We start from the raw sequence: 19,318 nt of genomic DNA on the forward strand, positions 1-19,318 counted from the left end.
TTGAAGAAACTTCCAAATGAGAAGAAGGAGCTGAAAATTGATATACAAGAAGCAAGCAAGACACCAAACTTCCACGACGAAAGGAAAAACACAGCAGAGACACAAATAGTAAAGCTCCCAAGAATCAGGACAAGGAAAAAATAATGAAGCTGACAAGAGGGAAGAAACAGATAACATTCAAAGGAAAACCAATCAGGCTGACATCAGACTCTCTAAGAAACACTACGGGCAAGGAGAGAGTGGAGGGACATAGTCAACAGACTCCAAGAAAACAGATGCCAACCAAGATACTCTATCCCGCAAAGCTCTCTTTCCTCCATGGAAGAAAGAATATGGACTTCCCAGACAAAGAGAAACTCCGGAATTTCATTGCAAAAACCCCCACTCCAAAAAATACTACAAGAATCCTAAAGCCAGAACCTCAGAGGGACGAATAACAACGAAAGAAGACCAAAAAAAAAAAAAGTTATTAAAAGAATAAAAAAATCAAAGGAAAGACAAACATGAATGGCAAATACAGATGCTAACATATCAATATTAACTCTAAATGTAAATGGACTAAACTCTTCAATAAAAAGACACAGAGTTGCAGCCTGATTAAGAAACAAAACCCACCTTTTGCTGTCTCCAGGAACACATTTAGCTACAAAAGATAAAAATAGGCTCAAAGTCAAGGATGGAAACAATCCTACAAGCAAAGGCCAAAAAAGAAAGCAGAAACAGCTATACTTATATCAGATAAAACAGACTTCAAACTCAAAAATAAAAAGAGACCCCAATGGTCACTACATTATGATTAAGGGACAATACTTCAAGAAGAAATAACACTCATTAACATATACTCACCAAACGAAAGAGCACCAAAATATATCAGACAACTGTTGTCCTCTCTGAAAACAGACATCAGAGAAAACACATACGTAGTGGGAGACTTCAACACACCACTATCAACAATGGATAGATCAACAAGACAAGAAATAAGTAAAGAAACTAAAGCCTAAATAAGACCTAGAGCAATTGGGCTTAACAGACATCTATAGAACACTAAACCCAAAAAAAAACGAGTACACATTTTTCTCAAGCGCACACGGACATTCTCCAGGATCGATCACATACTGGGCACAAGACAACATCAACAGATACACCAAGATTGAAATCATATCAACCATCTTTTCTGACCACGGAAGGCATCAAACTAGAGAAATAAATCATAAAAAGAAGCAAGGAACTATCCTACTCATGGAGATTAAAGCCACACTACTGAAGACCACTGACTAATGAGGAGATCAAAGAAGAAATTAAAAAATTCTTTGAATTGAATGACAAGGAGGACACCAATATCCTAAATGATGGATGCAGCAAAAGCAGTAATAAGAGGAAAAATATAGCAATAGAAGCTCACATCAAAAACAAGAAAGAACTCAAGAAACAAACCTATCTCGAAGCTCAAAATCTAGAAAAAAACAACAAAAAACCCCAAAATCCAGTAGAAGAAAAGAAATAATAAAAACCAAAGCAGAAATAATGAAATTGAAACTAAAAAACAATCCAAAAGATCAATGAAACCAAGAGCTGGTTCTTTGAAAAAATAAATAAAATAGACAAACCCTAGCCAGGCTCACAAGGAAAAAAAGGAGAAAGCACAAATACACAGGATCATAAATGAAAGAGGAGAAATCACAACGGACACAGCAGAAATCAAAAGAATAATCAGTAACTACTATGAACAGTTATATGAAACAAGTTCAACAATCTAGAGGAGATGGACAAATTCCTACAACTCTACAATCACCCAAAGCTAGATAAAGAAGAAATAGAACACCTAAACAGACCAATTACAAGCAGCGAAATTGAAATGGTAATCAAAAAACCCCCAAAACAAAAAGCCCAGGACCTGATGGATTTACAAATGAATTCTACCAAACATTCAGAGACGAATTAGTGCCTATCCTTCACAAACTCTTCCAAAAAATTGAGAAGGAAGGGACAATACCAAACACGTTCTATGAAGCCAATATTACACTAATACCAAAACCGAATAAGGACAACACAAAAAAGGAAAACTATAGGCCAATCTCCCTAATGAACACTGATGCAAAAATCCTCAATAAAATTTTAGCTATCAGAATCCAACAATGTATCCATAAGATAATTCACCACGACCAAGTTGGATTCATTCCAGGGCACAAGGATGGTTTAACATCCGAAAATCAATCAACGTTATCCAACACATCAACAAAAAGAAATATAAAAACCATATGATAATATCAATAGATGCTGAGAAAGCTTTCGACAAAGTGCAACACCCATTCATGATAAAAAGCCCTTGAAATTCTTGGGGATACAAGGAACATACCTCAACATCATAAAGCCATCTATGACAAGCCAACAGCCAGTATCATTCTCAATGGTGAAAAGCTGAAAGCAATTCCATTAAGATCTGGAACAAGACAAGGATGTCCACTCTCACCACTGCTTTCAATATAATACTGGAAGTCCTAGCCAGAGCAATAAGACAAGAGAAAGACATCCAAGGAATCCAAATAGGAAAGAAGAAGTCAAACTATCACTATTTGCAGATGATATGATATATACATAGAGAACCCCAAAATCTCCACAGAAAAACTAATTCAACTCATCAGTCAGTTCAGTAAAGTGGCAGGATACAAAATCAACACGCAAAAGTCAGTAGCCTTCCTATACACAAACAATAAATCTGAAGAAGAAGAAATCAAAAAACCACCCTTTTATTATTGAAACAAAAAAAATCAAATATTTGGGAATAAATCTAACAAAAGAGGTAAAGGACCTATACAAAGAAAAACTATAAAACACTGTTAAAGAAATAGAAGAAGACACAAAGAAATGGAAAGACATCCCCTGCTCATGGATTGAAGAATAAACATTATTAAAATGGCCATCCTACCAAAAGCAATATACAGATTCAATGCTATTCCAATCAAAATCTCAATGGCATTCTTCAAAGAAATAGAACAATTATTGATGAAATTCATATGGAATCACCAAAAAACCCCGAATAGCCAAAGCTCTACTGAAAAAAAAAGAAGGAAATGGAGGCATCACACTCCAGACTTCAAACTATACTACAAAGCCATAATCATCAAAACTGCATGGTATTGGAACAAGAACAGACATACAGACCAATGGAATCGAATAGAAAATCCAGAAATAAACCCACAGATTTATGGTCAACTAATCTTTGACAAAGGAGCAAAGACTATGCATTGGAGCAAAAAAGTTTGTTCAATAAATGGTGCTGGGAAAACTGGGTCGCTACATGCAAAAGAATGAAGCTTGACCACTACCTCACACCATACACAAAAATCAACTCAAAATGGATTAAAGAACTAGACATAAGACCTGAAACCATAAAATACATAGAAGGAAATATAGGCGAAACACTACGGGATTTGCACATCAAAGACATCTTTACAGACACATCACCCAAAGCAGTGATAGTGAAGACAAAGATAAACAGCTGGGACTACATCAAATTAAAGAGCTTCTGCACAGCAAAAGAGACAATAACAAAAACAAAGAGAAACCCCACCAACTGGGAGAACATTTTTGCACCCAACACTAATGATAAAGGACTGATCACAAAAATCTGCAAAGAGCTGATGAGACTCAGCAACAACAAAGAAAATAATCCAGTCAAAAAATGGGCAGAAGAGCTAAAAAGAAACTTCTCTGAAGAGGAAATGCAAATGGCCAACAGACATATGAAAAAATGTTCAACATCACTTGCAATCAGGGAAATGCAAATCAAAACTACCATGAGATACCATCTCACACCAGTGAGAATGGCACATATTAAAAAAACTAGCAACAACAAATGTTGGCGAGGATGTGGAGAAAAAGGAACTCTTCTGCACTGTTGGTGGGAGTGCAAACTGGTCCAACCACTATGGAGAGCTGTGTGGAGATTTCTGACCTACTAAACATAGAGCTTCCATATGATCCAGCAATTCCACTCCTAGGTATTTACCCAAAGACACAGAAACATCAATTCCAAAGAGCACCTGCACCCCTATGTTATAGCAGCACTGTTTACAATAGCTAAGCTTTGGAAACAACCCAAATGCCCAAAGTAGATGACTGGATCAAGAAGATGTGGTACAATTATACCATGGAATATTACTCAGCATTCAAAAAAGATAAACACATGCAATTTGCAGCAACATGGATGGCGCTGGAAGGGATCATGCTCAGCGAAATAAGCCAAAAAGAAAAGAAAAATACGGATGGTCTCACTCATAGCAGGAATCTAGAAAACTTAAATAAGGGACCAGGAAAATGAATATAAGAAGTGAAAAATCAAAATCAACAAAAAACTATGAACCAGAGACACTTTTTGGGGGTGGGGGGCGGGAGGGAAGGATTGGGGTCAGAATGGGCGTTTGCAATGTGTATGGGGGAATATAAAAATAAAATTTAAGATTAAAAAAAAAAAAAAAAAAAAAAACATGGACACAAGGCTGGTGGCACAAGGGTTTAAGTTGCAGCATTATGAATTTATCTGCAGCCAATGCAGCACGAGTTTGATCCCCCCCCAGGAGGTAACCCATATGACACAATAGACCTCTCTTATCTAGCCTGTTGCTCCCCTCAGCAGTGTATTTCAGTAGATTTCCCTGTGTTGCTTCCCACTCTGTCTCTGGTGAATCCTCTCACCCCCTGCACCTTGGCCTGTACCCCAGTTCTTGTATGCATAAATAAATAAATGAATAAATGAAAAAGAAAACATGGACTATTGTTTGGAAGCTACTGGACCAGCTACTGGAACCTCTCATTGACAAGACACTTAGGAGAGGAGAATGTTCCTCCTGGATCTTCCCCAGATAGTGATGATGGGTAGCTCTTGGGATGAGATTTGAGACATGTCAGAGGGATAAAAAAAAAAAAAAAAAAAAAAAAAAAAAAAAAAAAAAAAAAAAAAAGAGAAGATAGTAGAGTCTCATATCTGCTTCTTTATTTAATCTTTTGCAATGTGTTTTTGGTTTCAGTGTCTGAAGAAAATCTGTCCTCATAAGATATGCTGTTGCAAAGGAGAAGGGTATTTTAATCCCTTTTCAAGTGATTGTGCATATTCTTCTTTGATACTACATCTGAACTCAAATGGTTCCTTAAAGGTTATTTAATGTGAGGAATCTGAAACCATTTCAATGAACTTTTCATTCTGTTACAATAAAATCCAATTGGTCTATCTGCACTTCGAGTGGATCTTTTATCTGTGCATGGTTTTATAACAGTATGTGCTGGTCATTTAGAAAATATAGCTTCACTAAATTATTCAGCTCCTCCAAATGCTGACATGTTTCATAATATGATATTAAAAAGTAACATTCATTAATATCACTGACAAAGTGGCAAAATCTTTGAAATGTAAAAAAAATCTTTCAGTATTAGGAAGGTATCAAGCTGATAGTGACAGATCTAGCCTTCCAAATTTCTAGCTTTTGTTTGAAAGGTTGAGTATCATCACTGGAAAAATAACAAAAGTTGTCTGCCTTGAGATATCAGGCTTCCTTCATTCAGTTTTGAGAAAATTTGCCAAATACTCGAATCTAAATAACTACAGTTTGTCAATTATTCTGAAAAGAATGGTGTTTCAGAAAAAGAATAGCTAGTTCATACAATTGTACAAATGGTTGCCCCTGAGACAATCAGTGTACTCTGAAACAGAAGTTCTTATGTGAACTTCCCATTTCATCACACACGTTAAAGATATTATATATGCAACGGTCAGTTTCAAAACAGCTCAATATTTTTTTTTTACATTTCAATCAAGAGCATACAATGAACTGGTGGGTTTTGTGTTTTTACTGAGAGTGCAAGGCAGTGAAAAATGTAATGACGGGTATAGTTCGGCACAACTGCCTTGACTTGTGCTAAGGCAGTTTTACTCAACACTGTCTTTGCACCATTAATAAGCATGCCAGGACATTGAAAATGGAAAATAATACCTCCATATTATTTAGAATATAGTTTGACCTCACAGACCTTTTCAAAGAATCTCGGTGACTACTACAAATTGGCAGATCACACTTTGAGAACCATTGCTTTAAAGTGGCAACTGAATAGATATCTAAAGTAACCAACATCAAAATTTGCATGGGACTGTCTTGATGTTAGAAATTAAAGTCTCATATTAAGTTAATCATCCTGTGGGAGACACCTAAATAAAATGAATGTGCATAAAACACTAATAGCTGAGGAAAGAAGCATTTCAGGCAGAAGAGAGAGCAAGTGCAAACGCTCCAAGGTTGTTTGTTTGGTATATTCCTGAGCAAAAGAAACTGTTACAAAGGTATACACCCCTAGAAAAGAGATTGCCCCCAGGCAGGCAGGCTGCAGGAAAATACCCTACACTAAACTCAGCCAACATCCAGTGACCTTCTCTAGTCACATTTGGATAATTTTTTTTTTTTTAATAGAGGCATGTTTTTATTTATTTATTTATTTGTTTGTTTGTTTGTTTGTTTATGCATGCACTGGGTACAGTCAGAAGCGCAGGAGGGTGAGAGAATTCACCAGAGCCAGAGTGGGGAGCAGATCAGGCAGAAGGACCGAAGTACACTGCTGAGGGGAGCAGCGGGCGGCAGGAGAGGTCTGCGCGACATGTGGGACCCTCCTCCGGTGGCCGGGGAGCAGCCGGGGATCGAACCTGCGCCGCAGAGGCCGCGGGCAGCTTCGCAACCCAGCGCTCAACCGCTGCGCCACCGGGGAGGCCCACATTTTGGATAATTAATCATTAAGTGTAATAAGGTTTTCTTCCTAGACTACAAAGAGAAAATTAAAAGTAATTACAAACTTTTTCTTTAAATGACAATGAAGAATTTTGAGTTTACAGTAAGGTTTTTATAGTTGCAGCTGCTTGTCCTCAACCCTCTAATTTAGGCAGAAAGTTGTTTTATAATTTATTTGCCAATTATTCATGGTGTGATTTAGAAGCTGCTCGATGAATGTTTGTTGAATGAATAATTACCCAATGCATGATTGGAGGTATTTAAGAGAAGGGCTGCAGCTAATTGATTTTCCAAGAAATCATAAAATCAAAAGGCAACGTTTTTAAAAGGCATTCTTTTGTGCTGTTAAGTCTTACAAGTCTAGCAAACTAAATTTTAACCTCAAGCTTTAGGCAGACTGAGTCAGAACTGTACTGACTTACTGTTCTTTAATTAGTGGACCATTCTCTCAGTTCCTGGAAAGGAAACTTTTTTTTTTTTTCTGTTTGAAACATTTCTAACATTTCAGGCTAAACAATCTATTTAAAGTCATCCTTTAAAAGAAAAAAAAAGATTTGAGATACACTGGTAGGTTTTACAATTAGAAACAGTGCAGTAGATTTTCCACTTTGTGAACTGAAGCCAGAAGTCTGCAACCTTTGTGATTTATAAGCACTTGCAAACAGAAAGGCTATCTAGCATACTATTATGGTGTCTGCTCAAAACTGTGATTACCATGAAATATTCTTTGGATTTTTTTAATCATGAAAACAACATTGAGAAAAAGGAGTACAATAAATGCTGTAATATTTTTCACTTCACTCAGAGATGCAACCATTTCAGTTCTACTATATGAAGAGAGATTGCTAATTCTCAGAGACCAGGCTGGGCCCCATAGAAGAATCATTACAGGTACAGGTCCATTAATCAAGCAGCTCATTTTAAGAACAGATGGGGCAAACGGCCAAGTAACACCTAACAAGACATACAACATCAGTCATTAAGGAACTGGAAATATAAACTACAATGTCACCTCACACCCAGTAAAATGGCTGGAAAAAAAAGAAACAAGAACTCCCAGAAAATAACAAGTGTTGGTGAGGATACAGAGAAAATGAACTCTCATACACTGCTGCTACAAATGTGAAATGGGCTGCCACTATGGAAACAGTCTTCATAAATGCAAAAAGTTAAACCTAGAAAAGTCATATGCCTCAATCTACTCCTAGATGGGACTACCCAAGAGAAGTGAAAACATATGTTCCTGCAAAACCTTGTACATAAATGTTCAAAGCAACATTACTCTAAGAGTAATGAATGGATAAGCATGTATGTTCATACAATGGAATATTATTTGTTTGTTAAAAAAAGACTAATGTGCCGATACATGCTACAACATTGATGAACCTGGAAAACATGCTGAGTAACAGAAGTTAGCCACACAAGGTCACATCTTGTCTGACTGCATTTGTATAAAATGGTCACAGGCAGAAAGTAATTAGTGGAAACCTTGGGTCAGTGGGGTTTGAGGAGGATGGGGGGTACCTGCTATAGGTATAGAGTTTCTTTTGGGGGTGATAAAAATATTCTGAAATGAGACAGAGATGACTACACCCATCACTTGAATACACTAAAAGGCACTTCTTTGTAAAACGTTTTAAATGCATCATTATTTTTAAAGTACCATAGGGGCTATGTCCCCACCCCCCAACTTAAGAAATAAAACAGTGCATGTACAGCTGAAGTAAGTGCCTTGTATACCCTTCCCTGATTACATTTATCTTCTACCTCCATCAGAGATAATCATTATCTTGAGGCACTATTTATCATTCCCATGTATGTCATTATACTTTCACTATACATTTATAAATCTCTTACAAGATATGTTATATTGTTACATATTTTTAAGTGGTATCATTCTCTCATTCCATCTCCAGGCAGCTTTGTAACCACAGTAATAGTTTTAGGGATTTATGATTGTTTTTTTACAGTGGCATCTAGCACTTGGAATTCTGAGGTCATATTCTCAGGAATAATAACTAAATCTGCTGAATAATAACTAAATTATAAATTTTTTACCTTTATTTTTATCAATTCAGATGATTTTTCCAAGCATCCCAAGCCATCACAGTTCTTATTCAAAATAAAGGAATTTAAAGTATATTTTATAACATACTGAGAAAAATAAAATACTTACCTTAAAATATTTCAATCAACAAACAGGGACGTTCTACATGGCCATTTCGGTTTTAACTGCTAAAAGCTTTGTTTCAGACACTGCTTACCTTCCTAACAAGCAACTCTCCTTATCTTGAAAACCAGTTCATTATTTTTTGGAATTCTGAGTCATCCCCAGACAGTTTACTGAATTTGGGAGGTTACTATCACTTGACCACAATCATTGCTTCAATGGTAGTCACATGTCACAATTCATGGAAATGAGATGGAAGAAGGCATCTGATGAGGCTCTGGTAAAGAAATTCCCCTACTTTTCTGGAAACATCTCTCTCTCTCCCCCACTGATTTAAAAAAGAAAGCAAGTGACCATAAGAGTTGTGAAGAACTATTTGGGGAACACAAGGGCAACCAGTCATCCTACCATTCTTTTATCTTAATAAAACTACATTTTGTTCAGAGAAATTATACAGTAAGTTCAAAATAGTCACATTACAACATTCCACTTCTAAAGTTAAACCCTTGAGACACAGGCCTAAGTGCTAGAGAAGACTTCCCTTCCATCAAAGCAATGACAAAGACACATGAGAAGCTTTCTGATCTCACCCTTTCTTCTTCATTTCAGCTGGAATTCAGATACAAAGGTTGGGGACAGAACAGTGCTGGTGACTATGAGAATAAAAGTTACATGCTAAGGATGGTGGAACAGAAATTTAGAAATGTTCTGGGGTCTTTTAAGATTTCCTTGATGAACCTTAATAAATGGTCCTGGATTGCATATTTCCAGACTTCCTTTTATATGAGGAAAAATAAACCCTTATTTGGTAAAGCCATCATGGTTAGATTTTTATTATCAAAAACCTAATCAATTCCAGCTGATATTAGTACTGAATCAAATGTTGAGTTTCATATATATATATAGATAGATAGATAAGTGTAATCAGGGAAGGGCATATGAGGCACTTACTTCAGCTGTACATACAGTATTTTATTTCTTAAGTTGGGGGGTAGGCACATAGCCCCTATGTTACTTTAAAAAATAATGATGCATTTAATATGTTTTACAAAGAAGTGTCTTTTAGTGTATTCAAGTGATGGGTGTAGTCATCTGTGTCTCATTTTGGAATATTTTTATCACCCCCAAAAGAAACTCTATACCTATAGCTGGTACCCCCCCATTCTCCTCAAACCCCACCTGTCCTGTAAGAAGGACTGCTCATCTCCTCTTTATTTTATTTTTTTTGTTTTTTGTTTTTTGTTTTATAGAGGCATGTTTTATTTATTTGTTTGTTTGTTTGTTTGTTTTGTTTATACAAGCACTGGGTACAGTCAGAAGCGCGGAAGGGTGAGAGAATTCACCAGAGCCAGAGCAGGGAGCAGAGCAGGCAGAAGGACCGAAGGACACTGCTGAGGGGAGCAGCGGGCGGCAGGAGAGGTCTGCGCGCCATGTGGGACCCTCCTCCGGTGGCCGGGGAGCAGCCGGGGATCGAACCGGTGCCGCAGAGACCGCGGGCATCTTCGCAACCCAGTGCTCAACCGCTGTGCCACCGGGGAGGCCCCTCATCTCCTCTTTAATAAGAAGAAAAGGAGAGAAGATGGGGCTTCACTTAGGTAAGTATTAAGATTCATAGAAGAGAAAATAACAATTGACTACTAGATGTTCTTTATTTTCTTTTTAAAGTAAGAAGCCAGGTTATCATTTGAGCGTTAAATAGTTTAACAGAGAAGACTGTAGGTATGAGAAGAGTGAAGGTTTACAACTATCATTGCAGAATGAGAAAAAATGTAGTCGTGTTTCTAGGCCATGTAGAAGTTCTGGGTGAGGCCGAGGTTACTGTCCCTGAGTGCTAGATCCAACCCCTCCTGAAAGTGCCAGAGTGCTGGCATGCTAGCAGACAACTGGTCCACCCACAAGTGGAGTCTTGCCAGGGGTGGTGGTGGGGGCAGGGGAGAGTGCAAGGAAAGAGGAGGGGAATCAGAGGAAAGGGCGGAATAATCAATCATGAAACGTAAGAATAAAGAAGGAAATGAATACAGATACAAAAGCAGGCACTCATGGAGAAAACCAGATAGAAATGACTTGAGGACCTGGTGACAATGGAGGACAATTCCAGTGGGTGAAAAGTAAAATGCTTGATTGGTTTTGAAAGTGAAATGGTTTTAGATGGTGGTAAAGCCCAGAAAGTATGATTATGGAAATCGGTGGCTGAGGCAGAATGGAGTAAAAGGTTGCTAAAAAAAGCAGAGACCAAAGAATGAACAGGCCAGGGTGGCAGCTAACTAGACCATACAGTGACATCATTCAGGAAGATGGTGACAGTTGAGATAAAGTGGAAGCCAGGGAGCTAGGTGCCAAACTCTGAAGAACAAAGGAGAGTTTCATGGGTGACAGAAAAAAGGAGGGGGAAGAGATGGTACAGTTCAGGGTAAAACATGAGTCACCACAAACGGGTAAAGAAGTAAAGGCCAAGAAGGAGACCAGGGGAGTGAAGAGGATGTCCATCAAACCTCCAAGTAGGTGTCTCACGTGAAAGAATCAGAAGAAGAATCAGCCTTCACAGAATGAACTCCAGACTCAGAAATGTACTGAATGGCTATGGAACTGCACTAAGAATAAAGAGAATATAAAATGGACAGTACATCTAAAATTCTGTATTACAACTTTAAACAATTACCTTAATATGTTCAGGACAGAGAGATTTAGTTTAAAAGAATTTAATACAAAAGAGTCATAGAGACTCTTAAGAAGCTAACTGTATCTACCTTCAAAACTGTCTTGGCCACAATTAATGTAACCATAGGTGTGAATTAAATTGTGATAAGCAGAATTTCTACTTTATTTTCTAAAATTAATATTAAATAATTCACATGCACTGCTATTTAAACACATCTTAACTAGAGGGAAGAAATAATGCCTATTTTTTAAGCAACTTTTAATCAGCCTAAAATTAAAGTAGGATCTAAATTTTTTCTTCATTATACTAAAAAAAACTCTCAATTGCAAAACTCCATTTCAATATTATAAATGAAAATAATTCATGATTTTGTTCTTTCCCTACTTAGAGTGTAGATTACTAAAGGATATGACTTTGCCTGCTGTTCTGAGAGGCTTCCTAATTTGATCAATTAAAAAAAGGAGTGTGTACATTATAAAGAAGTAAAAGAAGCCATTGTAAGTTACATGTCTAGATCAATATAATTTCCCTTTAAAAATTCATGAAATATTATTTTATTATAGTTAAGATGTTTATGCAGTATGTTAAAATGGGAAGAAGAAATAAAATAATCTCAGACTTTCCTCCATTTACTTCGTATGTTGGGTTTTATGTAATATGGTGATAAACACTAAATGCCCAAATTTTAACTATATATTACTTTTTAAAACAGGGGAAAACCTCAATCAGATGCTTAAAAGAAACTGCAAATATTCTGTGATTCTACAATTTTTATTTGCTCTGTCACCAATACTATGCAACCTTTCCTTGAATATCAGAAGCTTTGGGTATCCTGGTAAGCATTAATGCAAATCCAGGGCATGTTCTTGTCTTTCTGTTTTCATATTACCAAACCTAACCAGGCATACGATAGCTGTCCAATTCACAAAGTACTCATACTATATAATCAGAGGCTTTTGCAACCATATATTTTAAAGGACTCATCGAGCCCTGAAAGGCAAATGCTATCACTCAAGTTCTAATTACATGCTACCTGAGTTTTACAGAACAGGAAAGAAAAAATGAATACTGTACTGCCTAAATACATTTTTTTGACCACAAGCAACTTCCAAAATAAATGCCCAAAATATTTTCTGAATGTATCACTGTACAAATAACTCAAGCAACTGGCCTATTCAAATTATGTTCTAGTTTCGCTTTATGCTGCTTCCACTTGATAAATTGGTCAATAAATGCCAAGTCAAATACTCAAGTCAATATATTTTCATTGTTATTGGCAGACATATAATTAACTCTGAGAATAAAAGAAACAAGAAATCAATTTATGATTACTTCTTCAGTTTTTCCCATTAGTCATTTACATTATAATTGTGGTTCCACTTTTAAAATCTTTATACACACACATACAAACACACACACCATTTTGACTATATTATAAATCAACTTATTTCAATTACAAATTAGTATTGACTGAACAGTGAACCTCATATGTTAGTTTTATTAGTATGATACGGTTGTGTTATTAGTCATATGTAGGAGCTGATTAAAAAGCAATGAATTTATGAGCCTATATTAATTAGTAATTTCAGCAAATGTTTCTAAACAATGTAAAGGATTTTTTCTGTCTTCCCTCAAGTATAAATATTTTTATCAACATTTTTATGCATTTGTCTATAACAACAAATTACATTTCCATTTTCAGCAAAATAGGCTAACAAAGAAAATATTACAAAGTAAACTTGTTTTTTTGTTCAAAGAAGATATTCAAAGAGTCCATCATTTTCATTTAAACATTTGTTACCTGTCAGGTCAGTACTTTCACCAATTCAGGAAAAACATATTTTGTACAAAATACCTTTTGTATGTAGGTGCCCTCTGTATGACCCTTTAAAAACATTGCTCAAAAAAAAAGATGCAAAAGCTTCAGATACATGATCATATGTGAACTTCATGAAGAAAAAAGTTTAAGATGAGCTCAAAATATCTGTTTTGATATCCCTACAAAGAAGCAATAGTGTTATAGAGCTGCCCGGATATTGAATGGATTCCTGGCTGTGGGTCCTCACCCGCGCGCTTTAAAGGGACTTATGAATACTCTACTACAGACACACACAAAAGGTTAATAAAAGGTTTATTTACAAGAGAAAAGGAAATAAGGAAAATGTACAACTCAGGGAGAAAATAGGGAAATAAAGTCTTTAATGCGTCCTACCCGATCCAACGACCTGGAAACCCAAAGTCACTCTCAGAGCTGGCCAGATGCTGCGAGCTGGCGGAGAGCCAAAATGGGGGACCCCAAAGCCCACATATCTGCCTTTTATATCCACCTGGCTGCTTAACCCCATCCTCAGGTCCCAGCTACCTTCCCTTTGGTGGTGATGGGATTTGGAGTTTCCAGTGTCTTTGGCTTTGGCCTGGGGTGGGAGTGGAGTCCACAAAGCCTGTATGGAATTAGCTTTAGGACAGCCTTTCCCCCTAACAATAGGATTCCTAGCAGAATTAAAGGTGTTAACACAGGTGAAGTATTTAGAATTATGTTCAGCATACAATAAGTGCTCAAGAAGTGTTAGCTCTTGGGGCCTCCCCGGTGGCACAGCGGTTGAGCACTGGGTTGGGAAGCGCCAGTTCTATCCCCGGCTGTTCCCCGGCCACCAGAGGAGGGTCCCACATGGCGCGCAGACCTCTCCCGCCGCACCCGCTGCTCCCCTCAGCAGTGTACCTCAGTCCTTCTGCCTGCTCTGCTCCCTGCTCTGGCTCTGGTGAATTCTCTCACCCTCCGGCGTTTCTGACTGTACCCAGTGCTTGTATAAATAAATAAATAAATCTTTAAAAAAAATGATTAAAAAAAAAAGAAGTGTTAGCTCTTTTTTTTTGTGGGACCCTTGACGGCGGCCGGGAACGAACCGGCACTGCAGAGGCTGTGGGCAGTCACAGCCCAGGGCTCAACCACTGCACCACCAGGGGAGGCCCTCAAGAAGTGTTAGCTCTGCACTACCTAATTGTATATGCTTTGCCTATTAACTTCTATTAGCGTCTAGTTACCAAACCTGGAAGTAGCTAAGTTATTTTTAACCAAAAAAAGAAAACTACATTATGATATTCTGAACCCATTCCATCAACTAGTCATCCCATCATCCCCATCAGCAGCTAGTTTGTCAGCTCTCCACAGTCAAAACAGGATCTTGGGTCTCACTGAATGACAGTTCCAAATTCTAATTTAAAAGACAGCTCTCACCCTATTAGTACTCTTTAATTCATTCCAAACACGAATATATACTGTGTACTATGCATTAGCATTGAATACAGGCTGTGAAAATAAAAGATGGATAAGCAAAAAATCCCTGACATGTTGCTTATGAGCAATACAAATACAAACACAAATTTATGTCGTTGTTTAATTGTAAGGTGGTGTACTGAAAATCATGATAAAGTTTTCCAGGAGGTCTGCATAGATAATATCTGAGCAAGATTTGGTAGAAAGAACAGAAGGTCACCAGCTAGAGCAGAGTTATTTTATTCACAAAGAGAACTGGAAATTCCTCACAGTGATAAGTTAAAATATATTCAAGCAAATAGACTTCCTCAAACAGATTTCCCATTGCACAATGCCTGCTTATTTTATCTTTAGGAGTTGAATAAATATTTTGTATAACTGTGTGCTCCTCCACCCCTAACCACTCCCTCCCTCCCCATAAAGGGGTGTTCACTGTGACTTATTTGGATGATGTTCTTAGCTCCCATTCTCCCGGGGCTCCAAGAGATCTTCCTAAAACCACTTTTATCACACCGCTCCTTGATCAGAAACCTGCAGTGGTTTCCTCCAATTCCCAGATTATCCGCCCTCTGCTTTGACTAGATTTCTCTCCCAATATGCCTTGGGCATGTCTGCCTTTTGTTCATCTTCCCCTTGCCCTGAATGCTTTTTTCCTTCTATTTCTCTTTGTTTCTCTAAAATTCTACCCTCCCTTCAAAATCCTCCTTCAAGAAGCCATCATATTCCCCTGATTCTATTTAAAATAATAGAATTTTATATATGCTACAGGAAAAAAAAAATAAAACTGCTCCTTGAAAAATTATACTGTGAGATGAAAGGCATGTCTAAAATGTGGTAGAAGGTTGGAAAATAAAAGACAGTGACTCATTTGAAAGCTACATTCAGTTATTACATCAGCATAGTACACTTCCTAAATTTATTATTTGAAATGTATAAACTGCTCCAATTACTTGCACAATTTATTTTTCCATTGACATTGTGCTATTTTAAAACATTAACCATCCCACAACATGGCCGAGGAATTGTTCATTATTTAAAATGGTTTGTTTAGGAACTGTTCATATTAGAACGGAAGGTAACCAATGGATTCAACATAGAGCTACACGAACCAGCACAGCACTGTGCTTCCTACTTGAAGGACAACTAGTCAAAAAGAAAAATACCCTCAAAAACTCAAGTTAAAAGACTTTTTTAAATGATAATGAACATGCTCTACATGTCAATTACCTTGGCTTCTAATCTGATTTTCTCTTCACTCAGCTTCTCCACTGCTTTCCTAATTTTTTCACGACATCTGTTTATATCCAATCTCACTGTAAAACAAATTAAATCCTTAAACACATCAGTCTTCCTAAAGCCCCCCTATCTGTAGCCTTTGATAACAGAGCCGGATCCTCTAGCTGTTCTGACCACAGCATTAGGAATTCCCTCTGGATCCAAGTCCCCAGCTCAGGAAGACAAAGGCCTGGTGGGATGGCCTGGGGCACCCACCTTCTCTCATCAGGCGCCTACTCTCCTCGGCCTGATGCTCCGAGAAGATGATGTGCTGAAGCAAGGATTCTAAACTCATCGTGGCCGGGGCTCCGGAGGACCTTTTTTTCACCTTTAAATATTTTATAACTGTGTCTGAGGATCCTGGAAAGCACAATAAAGAAGGAATATTCTAGGATTGTTCCAGATGGACCTCGCGCTCCCTGTCCCCCACCTGCAGGCAGCATGGGGTGAGGGCCCAACGTGTGGGGGCGCTTCGCAAGCAGCGGCTCTTGGCTGTTCCCCTGTTTCAACGGCGGCCAACCCCGCCTTTCTCCCTCGCACCTCCTCCTGCCCCTGAAAAGTCTCACAGGCTGCTGGATGAACGCTGCTCCCCTCAGACGAGGGCTCAGCCCTTCTCAGGCTAGTCGTTGTTTTGGTGGCAAATAAAAATGGAGTTGGAGGGCCTCCCTGGTGGCGCAAGAGGTTAAGAAGCAAACTATGAAACTGTCCACAGCCTCTGCAGCACGAGTTCGAACCCCGGCCGGCCAGGGGGCTACCCACATGGCACAGCAGACCCCTCCTGTCTTGCCCGCTGCTCCCCTCAGCAGTGTATTTCAGTCAATTTGCCTGTTCTGTTCCCCACTCTGTCTCTGGTGAATCCTCTCACCCCGGGGCCCCCCACATCTCTGGCCTGTACCCCAGCTCTTGTATGCATAAATAAATCTTAAAAAAAAAAAAAGGAGTTCGGGCCATGGCTTGCTGGCAGTCTGGACAGGCCCCTTTCACCTGCGGCCCCCCTTTTTACTGAGAAGTTCCCTTCCAGTGCTTGGTTTCCGGGTAAAAGGAGTGAACAGACGAACCCCGCGAGCACAACACCCCCCTGAAGCTGTGGCCAGGGCCTGTGGTCGGCGGGGGAGGGGAGGGGGGCGGGTGGGGTGGGGGGGAGAAGCTACGGTGGCTCGCTGGGGCCTGGGCGCGCAGCCGGCCGCATTCGCGCAGCGCCCGGAAGTGCAGGCCTTCCCCAGCCCAGGTGCCTGCACCGCTTGGGGAGGTGCAAAGTGGCCGTGATTCTAAATATAAACTTCTGCAAACTCTTCTCCTTTGACTACGACAAAGACTGTTCTAAATGTGCAATGTCTGACATTCCGCCTTAATCATTCCTTTGTAATCAGGGCATATCTTTTTGTCTGCTTTAAAATTAATCATTGCCTTTTGTAATCAAGCTGCAGTAATATTAACACTTCAGTATCTGCACAATATGTGTCAGAGACCAAAGTGGTTGCTAATTAAAGCTTAAACATGAAAGGCACCTTTGGGATTCTTGCCTGGGATTTTTTAAATTAAAAAATAAAATATTTTTAGTTTTAGTGGGTCAAAATATTAAGATTATAATAAACATTTGACTTTACTTCTGCATGTTTAATTGGCATTGGTTAAACTTTAAAAAGTAATTTTGAGTTAGAGTGAATTTAGAATTAAGTGAAATAAGATAAATGTATGTTTTGTCACATCATCTGAATAATAGACTTAATTAATATTTAATTAATGGTGTAGTATAGTTGGTTTTAAATTTTAACCTATTGCAAATTTCCACCCTCATTTCCATCAAGCCATCTATGCCTAAAACTTAATTTTTAAACTATATTATAGAAGCATGCCTACTGAAAAGTATAATGAAGCAGAAACCATAAGAAGCCCATAAACATCATTCAAAAGCAAATATTAATGACATTTTGGCTATTGCCTTCCAGGTGCTTCTTCTCACCTTGCATTTTTTCTTTATATAAATTTGAAGTTATTGTAAAAAAAAAATCATGTTTTTGAGTATTTATCAGGCACTATTTAAAATAGTATATATCATTTGGAAATTCTTTCTGCTATTACTATATATAGTCGAGGAAACCGAGACACAGAGAGTTAAATGTTTGGCCAAGATTGCAGACCTAGTATATAGCAACAGGAGATCTAAAACCAAAATATCTGAAATCGGAGATGATGAATTTAATTTTGGTTTCTACTGATTTTCCTCTTATTACATCACCAACATTTTGCCATTTCATTGAAAACTCTTCATAAATACATTTTTATCACTTCATAATCCTCCATCATGTGGATGTAGGTGAAAAATTTAGATATACTGAAATAAATTTGACTCTTTTATATCTATTCAAGGATGGAAAACAAAGCTAAAATTGTGGTTTGAACCATTTTCTTTGAGCACTCATTTGGAGGCTTATGAACTGTGCCACGGCATCCATCAAAGGAAAGGGCTTCCAGAAGATAAATTATATTACTAATTAATATCACTCCCTTCAGAATTATTTCCCGTGGACCTACACCGGGAGCATCCTCATAAGGAGGCTGGTTTTCAAAAGCATGCTGCTTTTTAACATTCCAATTTTATTAGTTACACTCAAACTCACATTTATTATTTAACAGGCTCTTTCTGTATTGAAACTTGGCAGAGTGGAATTTGGGCAGCCTTTGGGGAGCCCAATTTCCACACTCACAGAAGAATATGGAAGAAAGAACTGCTAGAAATTCTGGAAAGAGGGTGTGAGGATAAATGGCTTCATCTTCCACAGTCTTTTTCTTCACATCCCAGAATATGTTGGTGCATTTAAATCTCAAGTTCAAGTCTTGTCAGATATCCCATATCTATAAACATTAGCAAGATTTTTAATTTTATATTATTTGTTGAAGCTAACATGATTATGGAAGCCCACAATTCAAATTTTCAGTGTTTTGTAATAATGAGTAAAAGTAGCACTGAGATACTGCAATATTGCCATCATTTATCTAGCTTTATTCATATATTTTCTATAGTGTTAAGGTTTTTTTCTTATAGATATAAATGCTGATTACATTCTATAATGCTCAGAGCAAGAGTAGCATTACTTAAATTTATGCCAAATAAAAATGGTATATGGCACAGTAAAACTAAGGCATACTATTTTCTGAAAATATATCTT

The 19,318-nt window shown here is 37.9% G+C and overlaps 1 protein-coding gene across 1 annotated transcript in view; it reads right to left on the reverse strand.

Moving 5' to 3' along the window:
- CCDC172 (coiled-coil domain containing 172) overlaps positions 1–17,249 on the reverse strand; it is a 54,985-nt gene extending 37,736 nt beyond the window's left edge. Inside the window, exons 1-3 of the mRNA XM_037496279.2 lie at positions 17,133–17,249; positions 16,365–16,508; positions 16,101–16,186 (exon numbers count right to left, since the gene is read on the reverse strand). Of these exons, the coding sequence (XP_037352176.1) occupies positions 16,101–16,186; positions 16,365–16,443 (165 nt within the window). The 5' untranslated portion in view covers positions 16,444–16,508; positions 17,133–17,249. The remainder of the gene's footprint in view (positions 1–16,100; positions 16,187–16,364; positions 16,509–17,132) is intronic.
- Between the last annotated feature and the right edge of the window lie 2,069 nt (positions 17,250–19,318).

Source organism: Talpa occidentalis, unplaced genomic scaffold, assembly GCF_014898055.3.
Source record: "Talpa occidentalis isolate TD23 unplaced genomic scaffold, MPIMG_talOcc4v2.1 talOcc4.8, whole genome shotgun sequence".
Classification (NCBI taxonomy): domain Eukaryota; kingdom Metazoa; phylum Chordata; class Mammalia; order Eulipotyphla; family Talpidae; genus Talpa; species Talpa occidentalis.